Raw genomic sequence first — 17,532 nt, 5'->3', positions numbered from 1 at the left:
TTTTCCCCCTAACAGTTTTTAGAATGTGCAACTGAGGAACAATCTCTGCTCCCAGCTATTTTGCTCAAATAACTCCCACTGACACCTGCTTTGGGAATTTGTTCTTAAAGCTGTTTTTCAAAACCCAAACACTACTTGTCTCTCAGAGAAAATGGAGGTGGCAAGCTAGGCAGGATTGGGGTTGGAGGGAAGAAGGCAGAGTGCCCCAAACAAACAGTAGCATGGAAAAAATTCCAAGCAATCCAATCTAGTTCTGGGAACCGTGGGAGGGAACAGTCCTGTATCTTTGCCCTCTTTATATCTCCTCCTCTCTTTTTACCCTCTTGGTACAAAATCCATTTGTCCCCAGTTCCCCAGATCCACACAACTTACAGTGTTTTCCTCTCCCTCTGACATTCCTGAAGCCGTCATAAGTTTTCCTCATTATGACCGTCTCAAACATCTGCAGTCCCGAACTAGTTGGAGGGTGTGCTGAGATTTTGCATAAAGTATATGTGTAATATTCAAAGAAATCAAAGCTATTCTGAATCTACTCTAAGACACTTTTACACTTTTCAAGTCAAAAATGTCTATTTATAGTGAAGGTGGTCTTTAAATTTTTACTTTTAATTTTTATATTAAAAAAGATTTTTTTCGCCAGTTCTCATCACTAACCCAAATCTCCTACATCAAAAGGATATGGAAGAGTAAGGGATACTAAGATCCATCAGAAACCTTAATAGAACTATAGGCTTCAATCCATTTTCACTTGGAATCATAGAACTTTAGAACTAGAAAGATCTGCAAAGCTCTCTATGCAACTCCTCTATTGTACCGGTGAGAGTGGTAAGGCCCAGAGAGGTTCAGTGACAGGACCAAGTTTGCAGAGCTGGTCAGTGGCAGAGCGGAGGCTGAAAGCCTCATCTTCAAATAACCTGTGGCCCAGGGTTGTTCCCATACCCAGCAAGTTACTCCTTCCTTCCTGCTTTAGATTCCTCTGCAAAGCACTCTTCTTCCAAGAAGCCTTTGAAAATTCAGAATAACAGTTCTTCTAATAGATACATGCTATTCTATTTCTAGCTTTCCAACACTGGCCTTCTGACTTTTTGTCTTCCTGTTTGTATGGATCCCCCTGCTTTGTTACGACTGTACTAGAGACAGTCTCTCTAGTTACAGGCTAGGTGTCTGGTGTGTGCACAGTCAGGGTCTCTGTCAGGGATCAGGAAGAGGGTAGACAACTAAGGGTTAGTCATTGTGGGAACACCATTTACATCTCATAGAATGGAAACAGCGCTCTTAGTTTTCTGAAAGAAGACTAAGGGCAATAAAATATTAGACATTACAGTTATTGTAAAGATCACAATTTCATGACTGAACATCTTCCACCTCCAATTAAAGGGTCAAAGAAACACTTGCATTTGCTTGTTGGTAGAAGGAAAGACAGTACAGAATACAGGTAGTTGAGTAAGAACATGGGCTGTGCAGCAGACAAAGCTGAGTCTGAATTTCAGCTCTCCCACTTAGTGAGACCTTTAGCTTGTTGTAAGTTACTTAGCCATGATAAGCATCCATGGAGACAATCAGTGCTGAATATATTAGACACATATCTTGTGTGTGTGTGTGCATGAGTGTGTGGCATGCACTTAATGTGTTCTGCACTGTCTTTCCTTCCACCAACAAGCAAATGCAAGTGTTTCTTTGACCCTTTAATTGGAGGTGGAAGATGTTCAGTCATGAAATTGTGATCTTTACAATAACTGTAATGTCTAATATTTTATTGCCCTCATAAGTGCAGGCATTACCACCAGTATTAGTAACAGGTTAGTACTGGAGATGATGTTAAGTGCATAAGAACTAGCTTAAGCATGGGCACAAATAATTTAATCAAGTTTCATTGGGCTGTTCAAGAACATTTTAATCCTGAAATCAAAGATTTGAGAATCAGAAGGGACTTCATGGAAGTGATGAGGTCAACCTTAAAGTTGAGCAAGAATCCCGTTCACACCCCTGACTGGATTGTGAGATCTACTAAGATATCCTCAGTGAAGGAAAACACACCAGGTCTCAACCAGGCCTCACATTTTTTGACACTTGAATTCTATTGTATTTTTGGAAAACAAAACTCTCCAGGAATGGGTCTGGAAGATGAACAATATTAAGAAGTGCAGGCAAGAGAGAGGAGCAAGCAGGAGAGACACTTCTGGGACAGCCTGCTGATGCAGCAAGCCTGGGAGGCACGCGCACTGCTCCAGAGGGCAGGCACTATCAAGAAGGCAGCTGGCAGTCCACAGGTGGCCAGACCGCCTGACAGTGGGAGACTGCACTTGGTCCAAGTTCTATGCCGAGGTTTATTCTCAGTATCTCCAAGTCAGAAAGTTGGGCTCCCTGAGACAAGCAGAAAGCCTGGGTGTCCAACTGGACAGGTTCCCAGGATGCGTCGCTGGTTGTTGCAGAAAGAATCCACCCCCCACCAATAACAGCAGCCACTGAAAGATCTTCTGGCATCTTCTGCTCAGTGGGCTACCTGCATAAATATATATCCAGGGTGGGAACCTGAACCACTTCTCAATTCTAAAACTGAGAAGGATGTGGTACTCCGAGAGAACCGTTCAGCAAGCCGCATGGCCCTTTGAGAGGAATTATCTGGAATGTGACTCTTGGGTCTCTCTAGCATTGGTCAGGCTGCCAGGAACTCTACAAGGTGTGCTCAGTAGTGAGTTCTAGGGCATCAGTCTTAGCTATTCAAGACTTAACTCAGACACATTTTGTGCGCTGTATACAAGAGAACAACCATCTGACCTTGTTTTAGGTCTAGCTCCAATATCTTGAGAAATGGCTCATTATGATCCTCACCCCTTCTTAGTCTCATGGGACCCCAGCTAAGAACAATGGCAACATCTTTACTTTAGTTCTGTTGTTGCGCCCACGGAAGTCCAGCTGCTTGTAAGTCAGTGCCATGATCTGACCACAGATGAAACCCTATACCAGACCATCCTGAGTACCTGGGTACCCTGAGTGGAAACCTTGCACATGTGGAAATTCCAAGGTCACAATGCAACAAGATCTTGGAAGTGTGACTCTGGGCAAGAAGGGGCTCGAAGCACCCTTCATCCTGTATCCTCAGGCTGGTAAACCACAGACAATCTGGGCCACCATTGTCTCCCACCAGGCTCCTGATGCACCAGCTCACCTGCATCCCGATGATGGCATAGATGAAGAAAAGCATGGCAATCAAAAGGCAGACATAGGGGAGGGCCTGGAAGGAAAACAGAGATAGGACCATGAATTCCTAAAAGGGCGGCTCTCGGGCTCAGCAACCCCAGTCAGTGCAGCACAATGGCTCTTTCCTGAGCCTGACTTACTCAGGGAGCCGAGACTCTCTATCCCCCAAAGCCACTCTGCTTTAGGGTGCCACACTTTGCAGATGACCATGTCCTCTGATAAATGTAAGCTGGTGGCCAAAGAGAGGCTTGCAATTTACCTTCTGTCAATATTCACTCACCCAGCTGTGTGGCCCACATCTCCAAGGGGAGCTGGGTAAACTTCCTGGACTTGGGATTCATCCCATTTTGTATGCAGAATATTAATCACCTGGGCAATTGTGATGCAAATTGCACAGCCAGCATCTAGCTTTGGCTCTCAAATCCCCTTATTACCCCTTCTCATTCCCTCACGCAGTGTGAAGCCCATAATGGAGAATCTGGAAGTAAAGTGAGATGGCTGGGTTTCAGTTGTTTGCCAGTTCCTAGAAGACGCCTTCATCCTTTGAGGAAACACCTTTTTCTAACGTTTAAGCTGCCTGATGTTTCCTTATATGTCATGCAAAATCCCAAAAAACCATTTAAGTGTTAGCCACTACGAAACCCTGCCATGAAGCCATGTGGCACCAAATTCCACACTGTGCAAGCTAACTACCACTTTGGGATGATAATAGTTCAGTTATGGGGGTAGAGGAGCCAGTGAAGGGATGGAAGGCAGGGAACTGCCCCTGGCAGTTGGTGGGAGGTTGGCGACACAGGACAATCTGGTTTGTGGGCCAGGGTGGACACTAAATCTGGGGTTATCTTGGGCAATCTCAGTGTAGACATGGAAGTCTCTCCTCTTCACCATCCAGTAAACTCCCTGGAAGACAAGGCAACTAGGAGTGCCCATTCTATCAATCCTCAGTGTGTAGAGCAGGAATCCCAGGAGGTCAACGGGGGCTTTTGGACTGCATGAGCTGGGCACAGCTTATCAATAGAACTAACTAAATAAAGAGCCAGGGAGACTTTTACAATGTGAATAAAGGGTAAAATTAAAATGCAACTGCAAGTTGGTGGGAGAATCCCCTGCAATGAGGTGTTGATTCCCAAGATCTATGCAGTGGAATGGCTCCGTTTTGAGGGGCCATGTGAAGAGTCCCTGTGTGGACAGAAGAGACACGGGGTGGGGGCAGCTTTCTTGCCAGCAGGACTGCCTCTACCTTCTGTCACCTTCTCGCTAGCTCCCTGCCTTTCTTCTATGTCCTCCACTCCAATGTCTCTTGTCTATCTCTCCCTACCCCAGCTTTTGGGAGAGAACCAACAATTCATTCTGCTCTTTCTTATCATATGAAAAATTCTAGCTGAAAATAAGTGAAAAGAGGGAAGAACTGAGTAAGGGGCCAGTGGTAGAGACCTGGGTGATGCTCGTGCTGGGCGGGGAAGGGAGTGGGCAGTGGCAATGCTGTTTGTATTGTGTGGCTCTCTGCTGTGGATCTGCAGAGGCAGCCTTTGTAAAGCCATTTTAAGAAAACAACTTCTAGACTGTGTGCCAGGACTGTTCTAAGAAGGAAACACCTATCTATCAGAGTGACACCAGGAGGCCATTCACCCATCTTCACTATTCTGTATTCACTGGAATAATCCAACCATTTGGCCATCAATTTTTGACATCCTTTTCTTTGCACTCAATAGTATACGGTTTTACCGAGAACTGGGGATCTTGATAATGTAACAGGCTGACACATGTACCTTAAGAGACTCACTAACAACCATTAACTTGTTGGGCAGGTCTCTGAAAAAAAAGGGTTTTCAAGAGCATCTTGTATTTCAAATGCTAAATCCGACTCAGATGGTAAATTCTTGCTAAGATTTTAGATGTCCCTTCTGTCATTTAGTTTTGGAAAAAATACTTTGAGTTGAGTGATCACACTAAAATATCTCACTCTGGATATGATAAAAAAAGTCAAGGTTGCTCATAGGAGTCTGAGAATCCTTACAACTGGTCTCACATTTCAGATCCCCAGGTCCTTGATGGAGAAGTAGATCAGTAATGATGGTGTGGGCTGAATTCCCTTTCTGAGTGATGGGAAACCATGAATTCACTGGCTTGTCTTTTTTAGTTCAATTTGTAATTAAAATACATAAATGATTAAGATATAGAAGGCAATTCAATGAATTCATTTCTCATCTTTGGATCAATTTCAAATTTATTTTTAAAACACATTCATTGGAAACCCTTTTTTTTTTTGGTGAGAGGAAAATAGCAGGCCCCTGAATAGGCATTTGAACAGCATGTAGACCCCCAAAACCTTAAAAACAAACTAAGTCTGGTATTTGCTAGAGCCTAAAGATATTTAAATATGTTTGGAAAATTTCTTTTACTGGGAACCTCTGCCATTAAAGTGGGTCTCAGGGACCAATTTTTAACTTGTTTTTATTGCACATACACTTCTACATTGGCCCCATGAAACTATTCAGAAGCAGCTCACCATGTTAACCTTGCCCAGACATCCTGTTTGTAGGGCAGAGGTGACCATTAGCATGCCATATATTCAGTGGTCAGGAAACACACACTGATCAAGACATGGGTGGGAATGGTATGAATTATCTTGCTAGAAAATATAACTCAAGGAGTCCCTTGTAAAAAAAAACTGTTACATGAAATAAAGACACTGTCAATTCCCTGAAAATGCAGAGGACTTATAAATTTAGGTGGCTGGCTCTAGACATGGACGGAATGGTTCAGGGCATTTTGAAATAGGGAGAGAGGATGCACACCTCATAAAATAAGCCCCCGGCCTCAGTGGACAGAGAAGATAACTGAGTTACAAAGTTGAGGTGTTTTTCTAGAATGAGATTCTATCCAGTTAGACATAAGTTGACCTCTTCCCAGCTGAGCTGTGCTGTGGCTAAGAACTGCTGTATTTATCTAATGCTTCTGACAAACCCTCATTCCCAGAGGTGAGGGGACTTAATGTAATGATGCTGTGTGGCTTGGCTGTGCTGTCTGACATAGAAGGGCCACCTCCACCATCAGAGGAGGAGACAGTGCCTCTTACCTTAAAGGACTGCACGAAGGTCCAAAGTAAAATACGGATGGTATAGCCCTGACGCAGGAGCTTGATGAGGCGGGCAGCTCGGAACAGCTTCAGAAAGCTCATATTGAAGCCACTGGTGTTCACCAGCTGGTTGACCAAAAGGAAACATATAATTAGTAATGTTACAGTCATTTAGAAGATCTAAGCACTAGTATTTTCGCATTTATCCCTCATTCAGATCATAAAACTGGACACGGATTTGGTCTGTCATTTTAAACCCATCTCCAGCTGATGGGCCAGGGAGGACCATCTCTCTAAGCCTTCCTAGGCCTGCTTTCTGTTCCCAAGTAGAAAGGTGCCCTGAACACATTAGACAAAACCGGCCTCCCTCGTCTCCTACTTAGTGGTCCTAGCTCTGCATTTAGATGCCAAAGAACAGACCTAATAATCCCTCTAGCACAGAGGATGGTCCTCCAGTATTTGGGCTCTCCAAATTTCCTTTAGGATGGGCAATTTTAGGGAAACAACTCAGGTCTAACAACTTTGAAGGCAGAGATACTATGTCTCTTTCATGTGTCCCAAAGACTCTAGCAGAACATGGCATGCTGGGCCTCTCCTGGCACCCTCTATTCCACTTACCCCATTAGATAGCTGTTATTTGAGTCATGCAAATGAAATAAAGCCTCCATGAGATCCAGTGCCACTCCAAGGCTTGCATTTTTCTAGCTAAAAAGCTTGGGAGTGAGGAAGTAAACTCCCAAAACTCAGAGGGCTCTACATTTGGTTTGATGAGTTAAAATGGACTGAATGTGCAGAGGGATTTTTTAATGCTACTCCAGGGTCAAGCTGAGAGACAAGCCATTCACCTTGCTGTCTGTCAGAATAATTTCTGTGATACTGCCGATCACGGTGATGAAGTCAAAGATATTCCAGGTGTCTCGGAAATAGTTCTGCCAAGTGAATTCAGTCATGAGAGCATCAGCAAAAAGAGGAAAAGGAAACAAAGAAAAAAATGGAGAGAAGACATCTTTCAATACATAACTTTGTTGTTCAGAATTAAAACTTGTCAGTTCACATATAAGTTCATGCTAACTTTGGCTTCAGTTTCCTATTTCTAATCAGAAAGGCTATTTCTCCTTTACTAATTTGGGAATTTCTCATTCGGGAAGCAGTTTCATCGCTATTTGAAGACCTTGTTTTTGAAGCGGCCAGTAAAAAGCTACATAAAAAATGTAAGATTTTTTAATGTCATATTACATAAAAAATACACAAGATATTTGTGGCCAAGAATACTGGTAAATCTGAAAAAGAAAGATCATCATTGTCACCTATAAGACAGTAAAATTAATTACAATATTACTGTTTTTCTACAATTATAACCTGTAAAGTATCTATATCATATCATGTGACCTTATAAAATACAGGTCTGACTTTAAACTATCAGTAAAAAGTCACAGAGATGTCCTAAGTGACTAGAAACCAAAGATGTGCCAAAAATCTCCTAATTCTACTGAGCCTTTTCAAACCCACTGCCAATTGGCAATAGGATGAATAGACACCATTTCCCCCCATTTTTTTGGCTCTGTTTCACCTTTCAAGGAGATGTTACTGAGTAAAATACAATGAAGCAGTAATAAAATGAGTGGGTTGAAGGAGATGGGGGAAAATGAAGGTCCTGGAAACGCACCAACCAATTAACAGAGAGTGGCCTCTGCTCCCATCTTTGGGGCTTAGGTAGTGCAGATCTTGGGTTCGATTCCTTAAAAGAAATAGGACATTTGGGTCTCCAAGTTGTCTGCATTCCATGGGCAGCACCCCCCACAACAGACTTTCAGGGCACAGCAGAAGGGTGGCTCCTTCCATCCTCACAAGTAGCATTAGTGAACCCCTACTGCATGTACAGATACCAGGCTGGTTCTTTCAACCCATTTACCCTCCCATGGATCTTATGGGTAGGTAATGATAAATGTTCTATGTTCCTAAGATACTGAGTGGTAGGGTTGGTGAGAAGTATGGGGAGAGAGATGCAATAGAGAGAGAAGGCAGTGTGCAGAGAGAGAAGCTACATTAGTGAGAACCTACTCAGGACCAGAGGCTTAAAGATGCCTTGGGTACACTGTTGAATTGGACGTGACAACAAAGTATCTCAAGGCTGTAAGACAGCTGTTGTTGTCATCATTTTATGAATGAGAAAACTGAGGCTAAGAGAGACTTCTCTGATTCCAGAGCCACAGGCACCTGTCAGGTAAGTAAAGAAACTGAGGTACACAGTCTCATAAACTCATTTTCTGGTAAGAATACTTACTCCTCTGGGAGTATAGGCAAGTTGAGTCTCTGAGTTCAATTCTCAGGGCTCTCCTATTGCCAAACTGGGGGGAACTGCCTAATTCTTGGGTAGGCCCCCATCTAGCAGAGAGGACATGAATCTAGCTCTTAGAGGACAGAAGCACTGGGTTCCAGTTGGGGATGCTTTATAACCCAGTATGGCAGAGAACAGCACAGTATAGCAGATGAGATCGTGGTGGACAGGGCATGGGCATTTAAGCCAGAGCGACCAGGATCGAAATGCAGATTCTGCCTTTTAGTAACCTTGTGCACAGTATTGAATCTTCCTGAGCCCTAGTTCATCCATAAAAGAAGAAAACAATAGCTCCTGTCTAACGGAGCTGTGATGAAACTGAGGAACAGTATGCAAAGCATCTGGCACTTCACTGACAATGTCAGTGCTAATTCTCTCCCTTTTTCCTTCTTCCTTCCTTTTTAATTTCCATTCCACTTTCCAAGTCTACTGCCATTCCTTGTGTAATCTTAAAAATGCTGTACAATATTTCTGAATTTCAACTCTCTCACTTAAGTGAACAATAATGACATCTGCCATGCCTGTTTCAGAAGTGACAATAGAGTATATATCAGGGTATTCTGAGAACCTAAAGTCCTATATAAATGTAAAGATTTACTTGGGACTAATGGTGCCCTGCATCACATAAAAATGCCTTTAAACCTTGAATGAAAATAGGGGCATGAAGGTGGGAAGGAGGCAGGTTTTGAGGCTGAATCATCTAGTTAAGCTTCGAAGTACGTATTCAGCATTCACCATAATTAGACATATAATTGGAGACTTAAGTTAACACACCACAGCAATACCCCATGCAAGTAATCAGGATGCATAGAAAAGTTCCTTGTTGGGCTGGTTTCTCCCTCACCCCACTCACCCCGCCCAGGGCTAGACTGTATTATAAAGGCATCTCTGTTGGTGAGCTTTTTTTTTTTTTACTTTTTATTTCCCCAAGTCTCAAAACACTCAAAAGGGAGTGAGGCAAACAACAGCAGAGCCGCCTGCAATGGTTCCCTTCAACTCTCCTCCCAAGCCATCAAATTAATGACTTCTCAAAGACTGTTAGGAAACCAAAATCAACGGTCACAATTACCAAGCCCAGCCCAGAGTCCCTGTTCAAGCTGCTACCAGACAAGCCCTTATTTAGATCGCAAGCAAAGTTACCCTTCTTGCAGGGAAAGCCATATATACATATAATTTGAAATGGCAGCTCACACACTCAATAAGTGTGAAACAGCTGTCAAGTGTGTTCCTCGGCATCCCACTGATCTCTCTGTAAATGCCGAAGCCAGAGGGGAGGGTGGCAGGGAAGATTATTTTGTTTATAGGACACTGAGGCAAAGGGAAAGGTTTGCTAACACGCTGGAGAGGAGACTAAGATCTGCCAAACAATTATAATTAGCAGTTGAGGATTCATGCCAGAAACTCCCTGACTCAATTCCCCACCCTTTCTCGCCCTCCCTCCCTGTCTGTCTCTCACACATACACTTTTAATGGTCATTAGCCTCTGTAAGCTTAAATAATAAACATTTATGTTTCTTGGCAGAATTTACTCTTCATGTAACTAACAGGAGGAAGATAATTAGGTAAAATCCATAATCTGATATGTTTGAAGCTAAAAGCGACAGATACTTTCTCACTTGAGTTATAAAATTGTACACTTTTACCAGTAAATAAGCACTCTAGGTTCATTAGTTCATCTTTACTTTGCTCCTTATCAATGTGTAAACCGAGTTCTAGCAAGACCCAGCAACTGTGACCGCGTCCACCTCAGACAGAATCCGGCAGGACCAGAGCAGGTAGGTGGCCAGGCAAGCATGGAGCTGGGGAGCCAGCTTCCTTTACCCCATCTCCTGACACCCTCCCACGTCAGCTTGTCTCTACACCAGTTTGTTGAGCAGTTGAAACGAGCCTACATTAGGGGGGCAGGTGTGTGAGCCATTTCTGGAATAATAACAGTAACAATCCCACATTCAACAAAGGCTGGAAATACATCCAAGAGGAAGGGAAGACAAGTGTGATGCCTGATTGATCCCATGACCTACCAGGAAGCCAAACGCAATGATCTTGAGGACACACTCCAGGGAGAACACCATAGTGAAGGCGATGTTCAGGTACTTCAGAGCCAGTTCATAGGTGCAGGGAGCTGAGTAGTACTGCCGGGAGAGAAGACGAGAGACAAACCCAAGCCCTAAGGTGAGAGGGGTTATTCCGTATCACCCAGGCCAGCCATCTCTCATCCCTGTCCTTGGGGACACACTCTGGCACATGGTACAGGAAGAGAAACGGACATCAGGAGCCCATATCCTATGTGGCAGAACAAAACCAAACAGTGGAATAAAAAAGACCCCTCTGAGGCTGCTGACTAGCAAACCAGTCAGTCTTCTTGGAAATGAAGGTGGGCAGAGCAGAAACATTTTCTAGAGTTAATTGCTTCATTATTTAGTATTAACTAAGAGCAAACCTCTTCCGGCCTCCTGTAAACCCCAGGGCCACCTGTCTCCCGGCACAGCAGCCTTGTCTGAATCTGACAGCCATCACCACCTTTGGTCTTGGAAGCTATGGAGTTGTGACTGTTTGTTTTACTGCATTTTGTCCCAGAGACTCAGAGGTTGGGCTGTTGAATGAAGACAAGGCCAAAAGGAGGCCCCGAGGCAGACAAGGAGGTAAGGAGGCAATGGATCAGTAAATGGGTGTTTCCAGCATTCGGGCGTGCACATGATTGCTCTGGGAGGGAGCAGACCCCGGGGCTCCGTCCACCTGCGTGCCTCCCAGCCACCTCCCCTCACCTTCATCATCAGCACGACGGTGTTCAAGGCGATCATGGCCATGATGGTGTACTCAAAGGAGGCAGACACCACGAAGTGCCACACGCGGTACTGGAAGGTGTGCCTGTTCTGCGGCATGTAGCGGGTGAGGGGCTTGGCACTGATGGCAAAGTCGATGCACGCCCTCTGAAGGAAAGTCATGGCTATTAGCCCAAGTTCAAAGCCCCTAAGCCTTGCCCATCGGTGGGCTGTGTGATGGCCAGAAGAGGACAACAGTATGTGAAAACGAGCATTGGGCTGGACAAGTGGAAGTTACAATGGCAAGAGATTATCTGGACAAAACCACAGGTGAATGTCACTTTAGATGGACAGAACAGAGAGGTTCTGTCACACGGGGAAGGACTTAATGGCCACTGACAATGTCCTTTTACAAAGCCTGTGGCTGAGAGGTTTAGGCAGGAAGCCTTAGCTGATGCCTTTAGTCAGAAGCAGAAATCTATCTCCCTATGCATTCTCAGAGCACCAGATTTGCATTTCTCTTACCGTTACTAAGAGTTTCTAGTTCAGCTCCATTCTAAATAATGAACCCTATGAGTGCCAAAACTATGCTTGTTACTAGAAAAGCAGGAATAGCAAGCCATATTCCCTTCCAGCAAACACATGACACGGAGACGGAGATGGAGCCAGGTAGGCAGATGGCTTAATGTTATGACTGGGGCACACTTATTTTGCCCCCTACTTCTCAACTGTGCACTGAGTAATGGTAGGGACTGCATCTTAACCACCTTTTCTACCTTCCAGTTCTCTGTGCCTCGTGCCTGGGCCTTAAACAGCAGATGCTGAAAAAATGTTTATTTAATGACTGAATAATTTTGAATAATTTTTCTCATCTTCTTTCCATAGTTCTTAATAAAGGTAAGAAAATTAAGTCTTCCTTCCTAATGTGGCTGAAAGCATTAACAAGAGCCTGCCTCGGACTCAAGATAACTTGTCGTTACCTCGTTCTTCTCCAGGCTGCACTCCTCCATCATCTTGTCCCCTTGCTCCTGGAACGTGATGATGATGAGAGCCACGAAGATATTGACGAAGAAGAAAGGGAAGACCACAAAGTAGACCACGTAAAAGATGGACATCTCCATGCGGTTGCTGCGGCTCGGACCTCGGTCTTCCTCGGTCACATCAACAGAATGCTGCAAGACTCTGCGGGCAGAATGAGGGGGTGTGGATGGTGAATGGCAATCTTGGCACCTGCTCTGATTCAAGGCTTCATCAGGAGGTAAGCTGCCTAGTGTATTTTCCTATATGACTTCCTTGGCTTTGCAGATTCTCCATTAGTTTTGGAGGTCCATTGCCAAGTTAGTGAAGATCCAGGGACATCAGATCCAATACTCTTGCTAGCCCCTGTCCCATCACGTATCCAACTTTTAATCAACAGAGTGACATTGTTTTATACTTTAGGTTGTTGCATTCAATGCCAAGAGACTCCTGGATTTCCATTTGGCAGTTTACTGCCAACTAGAGTATGCTGCCACTAGAAAGCAGTATCTTAGGAATTGCCAAGACTCTGAGAAGTCAGTCATCAGCTATGGCAGCCTAAGAAACTGCATGGTTTGGTCTTCTTCCTAAGAAGTATGATCACAGAAAGGGTCTCTGGGTTCTGCCAGCCCATTCTTAACCTGCAATCCTCAGGTACAGGACCAACTTGGATGATAAATTGGTCTAAAACAGTTCCCAAGGACTTTCCTAATGGGTGAAGAGCTGTTCGAAACTTATCTGTTCTATAGGAATCAGACAGCTCTACTCAACTCTTCAATAATTGGCTAAAGCATTAAGAGTTTCAAATATTTCCCTGACTTCTTCTTCTCGATTTTTCGTCTTAAGGGTTTTCATTCTTCCTTTGCTGCCTGTCTCACCCACTCATAACCACTTACTTTCCCTGGTACAATAACAAAGTTCATCTTGAATTAGCTTCTCAAGGCACCCACGTGGTCCTGTCTCAGCTCACAACCATGCCAACTCAAGCTCATCACTCACTGAGGCCATCCTTCCCCTGTGGAGACGGTGAAGAGGGTCAGCAGGGCCCAGATAATGTTGTCGTAGTGGAACTCATGGCGCTTCCATTCCCGGCCTTTCACCTCCATCTTATTTTTCTCGTGATCTACATAGTTGCCTCTAAAACCAGAGTAGAAATGAAATAGGGCCTGTTCACTATAGGTCATGGAAGAATGATGAAATTCTACCGACTTCAGCAGCATAGCAATGATCAGCATTCAAATGCAACAAAGAAGGAATTTTATTAAAGGCAGTGTATTATTGTGGAGCAAAAGTGGGCTTTGGTGCCCAAAAGGCATGGGTGGTTAAATCCTTTCACTAATTCCTGCATAACCCTGAGCAACTTAAGCTTTGAGCCTCTGCATCCACGTCTATAATATGTAAATGAAACCTATCTCGAAAGGTCATTATAAAGACTTAAAATGAAAAACTGCATGTAAAATGCCACGTATCACATCTGACACTAAAGAGGTACTCGTTGAAAGTCTAGTGGTTTCCTATTTTGCCTTTTTCCTAAAAGAGGAAAGAGTACGGAGATGGTAAGAGAGAAAGAACAGTTTCAACTGTGGAGGGTTAAGCGGGCACCACGGAACACGCTTTAGAGAGTGAGCGGCATGTGCTGGGGGCACTTACATGCACTCCTTCTCTGTGTCCTTGGAGCTGTCTGTGCAGTAGAAGAACTTCCCCTTGAAAAGCTGCACTGCGATGACGGCAAAGATGAACATGAAGAGCTTGTAGACAATGAGTATGTTGAAGACATTCTTCAAGGAGGTGACCACACAGTCAAACACAGCCTGTGGGGAGGAGTAAAGAGCCACCAGGTGTGAGCCCCTGGAATGGCCTGTGTGTTTTCCTGGACACGGACTGGGGCCACACCACCACCAGCCAGCCCCTCTGAGACAGCCCCAGGAGATACTGCCCTACGAAGGAGGAAGGATGCCCATGGGATTTGGAGCTGGCTTCCCAGATGGTCATGACTCCAAGGACCTACCACCTGGGCAGGGCACACATGCTCCAAGTCTGAAAGTAAACCCAAAGCAGTGGAGACTGGGTGGCACCAGGCAGTGGGCAGAGTCCTCTGTGGGACTCCAACAGGAGTATGCCATTCAGGGGGAAGCATGCAAATATACTGCAGGAAGGGATCTTTGAGATCATTTAGCCCATCTTAACCATTAAATAGCTTGACTCTAAGCTCACATCTGTTTGGTGATATTCTTAAATTTGACTGACACACTGAATATGTATTGTTTTCTCTTTACCTTTCTAAATGGAAGAGAAAGGATAAAAAAACGATCCCTTTTGTTAATTTTAATAATGTTTTGTAATAAATTCATACATTTGCCCCAATTATGTCCAAAACTTCAGGTTCTCTAGTTCAAAGCTGGTTGTTCTGGGAATGTGATTCGGTAGGTGATGTGGGAGGGGCCCCTAGCTACCTTTCCGTAGAGATGGGAAGATGAGGTGGACAGAAGCAGGGACTTGCATTTGAGCTCAAAGTGATGGAGCGCCCTCAGAAGAACCCATTCTAGGCCCTATGCCATGAGAAGTTACGTGGGAATTCGACCCTTTTAGGTTATATTCTCAGTTTTCAGGTTTTGCTCACTGGAGAGTCTGGCCTCACGGTGGCACTGCATTTGTGCAGTTGCTCTTTTGCAGTGCTGGGCAAAGTCCAGCTGGTTTAATTAGTCCAGCGCTGCGGGGAATGTGAGAGCCACGCAGACCTGTGGAATCTTCAGAGCCACCTACACGTCCCTCAGGTTAGGGAGCTGCAGAGAGCCCGGAGCCACACTCCCTACGTGGCATCAGCAAAGGCTGGGACGGCCTTTTCCAGCCTGCCAATGAATCTCATCAGGCCGTCTGCACCTCCAGAGGACCCCACCATGCTCAGAGGAGAGGAGGCCCCCGGAGCCTGGGACTCAGACCTCCCACCATATCTTGTTGGAGGCAGTGAGCAGTGAATATACAGGGCCCCACCCCAGGCCAGGTGCTGCGGGGGGGCCCCTCACAAGGGGGCATCTGAGGAAGTGTGTGAAGGCCTCTGCCTGGGGCTGGGGGAGGCACTTCCTCTCCAGAAGGCAGAGCAGTGCAGGAGCAATGGGCAGCGAGTGAGCGCACTTGTGGGAGCCTGAGCCCTCCCCAAGGGATCCACGCAGAAGGCGAGCCTGCCTCGGGTGGGAAGCCATGCCTCAGCCATGCCTCAGCCAGTTCGGGGTCCTTCAGAAGTGACTTCCTTTCAGTCCCCAGCCTTTGGTAAACCTAGTTGGCTCTGCCAACTCTCTGCAAGGCCAGAGGGCAGAAAGGGAAGCAGTATCCTGAGGCCGGTGTGAGGCAGCGAGGGAGGGTTTGGGGGGAATCGTCAGGGGTTACAGGAACCCAATTCGTGGGGTAGGGGAGCAGGCAGGCTTGTAAGATGCCCCCCACCACCCTGCCCTGCCCTCTGTTGAGCAGGCCCAGGCACACTGGAGGGTCTGCTGGGTTTTCTCACACACCCGATTCACATCAGCCACTTTTGTCCGCATCACAAATGTGTGAGTTACCAACTATCTCCATCTTCAAAGAAAATGAGTAAGTAATTTGCCTTGAATCATGTAGTTTCCAAGTCCCAGTGCTGCCTGGCACTCAAATGGGCTCTTTTCAATGCGGACCGGAGGTCTCAAACTGTGCTATAGGAAGAAGCACCTGGGGTGTGTGAGTAAAAGACGTGTTCCAAGCCGAAACTCCAAAGGGTCTGGCTCTGCGGCCCTGGGGTAGGCCCAGGAATCTGAATATTAAAAAGCATCAGGTTATCCCGATTCAGGTGGCCTGTGAAGAACACTGCACTGGTCCACGTGGTTCCGCAGGTAGGGAATTCAAGCTGCCTCCTGGGACACATCCCCAAGAGCAGACGCAGGCCTGGGGCTGGGGCTCGCCAGGCGGGCTGTGTAGCACAGGCAGCAATGGCCACACATGTGATGGTGACCTGTGAGCTCTCTCTCCTCCCTGGCAGTGGCTGGATCTCATTCACAGGAGTTCAGGAAGGAAGAACTTTTCTCCCATGAGGCTTCAGCTTCTGTTAACAGCAATGTATTTATGCGGGCAAGGTGGGTTCAACCTGCCAGCAAACAAGCCTTGAATGGCAGAGCACCCTGAGGGCAGGAAGCATCAGGGAAGGAGCCCCAAGGGGACTGAGAAGGGAGGGCACCATTCAGAAGGAGAACCAAGATAATATACCTAGGAAAGTGCAGTTTCTGGCAAAAGGAAGACCTTGATTCATGTGAACTTATTCTCCATTTCTTCTCTGCTTCTGCCAAAAATGTCTCAGGGTTCTTAGGCAAGTTGCTGACCTCTCTGTGACTCAAAAATATAGAGGGTCAGGGCTCCAAGATCCTGCCCTGGAGCTACGAGGGAAGAAACCACCCCAGGTTACATGGCTTGGCCTCGTGTGCAGACCACAGCATGGAAGGCTCCTCCTGCTCCCGTTCTGGTGTTCCGGGTCCTCCTTGCTGGTACGCCAGGCTCCAGGACAAAGCCACACAGGGTTCTCTAGGGATGACAAGCTGCAGCCAGAGCGTATAAACTACCATCTGAGGTGGCCAAAGCCTGCTTACAGATTTCTTGGGATGTTGGTAATTTTCCTTTGAAAAGAAGACCCTTAGCTCAGGCAGATGAAAAGGACCTCAGGCCCTGTGTGAGCCAAAGGAATATTCCCAGAAATAATTCTGAAAAGCAGCCAACCCTGGCTAAAGAAGAGAAGGTGGGAGAAGGGGGCTTGCTGGGAAGGCACTCGGAAACAATTACCTTCAGCTTGGGCAGACGCTTGATGGTCTTCAGCGGCCTCAGAACTCGGAGCACCCGGAGGGATTTGATGGTCTTGATGTCCCGGCCCTTGTTGGTTCTGCAGGGAGAGGCCCCCAGGGAATCATGGGGGAGGGGGATAAAAGCGACTTTCAGGTGACTGCATTAACACCACAGCGGAGGGGGGAGAGGCAAGAGGCCAGGATTGGGTCAGAGCAGCCAGGGAAAATCTTCAAACCATCCCCCCGTGTGCACATACTGATATATCCCCCCACATATATCCACACAGAGGACACCTAGGCATGCGTGCAAGGCATCCATGCACACATGTCAACAAACTCTTC

At 45.9% G+C, this 17,532-nt stretch overlaps 1 protein-coding gene across 10 annotated transcripts in view; it reads right to left on the bottom strand.

Annotated features, from left to right (window-relative positions):
* Positions 1-17,532, bottom strand: part of CACNA1E (calcium voltage-gated channel subunit alpha1 E) — a 454,989-nt gene that overhangs the window by 33,631 nt on the left and 403,826 nt on the right. For all 10 annotated transcript variants that reach the window (XM_057507926.1, XM_057507931.1, XM_057507925.1 and 7 more), the window contains 9 exons: positions 17,192-17,288; positions 14,048-14,208; positions 13,397-13,534; positions 12,361-12,562; positions 11,384-11,548; positions 10,640-10,750; positions 7,126-7,209; positions 6,281-6,406; positions 3,170-3,235 (listed from right to left, as the gene is read on the bottom strand). In XM_057507926.1, the coding sequence (XP_057363909.1) occupies positions 3,170-3,235; positions 6,281-6,406; positions 7,126-7,209; positions 10,640-10,750; positions 11,384-11,548; positions 12,361-12,562; positions 13,397-13,534; positions 14,048-14,208; positions 17,192-17,288 (1,150 nt within the window). The remainder of the gene's footprint in view (positions 1-3,169; positions 3,236-6,280; positions 6,407-7,125; positions 7,210-10,639; positions 10,751-11,383; positions 11,549-12,360; positions 12,563-13,396; positions 13,535-14,047; positions 14,209-17,191; positions 17,289-17,532) is intronic.

This window comes from Manis pentadactyla, chromosome 9 (genome assembly GCF_030020395.1).
Source record: "Manis pentadactyla isolate mManPen7 chromosome 9, mManPen7.hap1, whole genome shotgun sequence".
Taxonomy (NCBI): domain Eukaryota; kingdom Metazoa; phylum Chordata; class Mammalia; order Pholidota; family Manidae; genus Manis; species Manis pentadactyla.
This window is presented reverse-complemented; position numbering and strand designations above follow the sequence as displayed.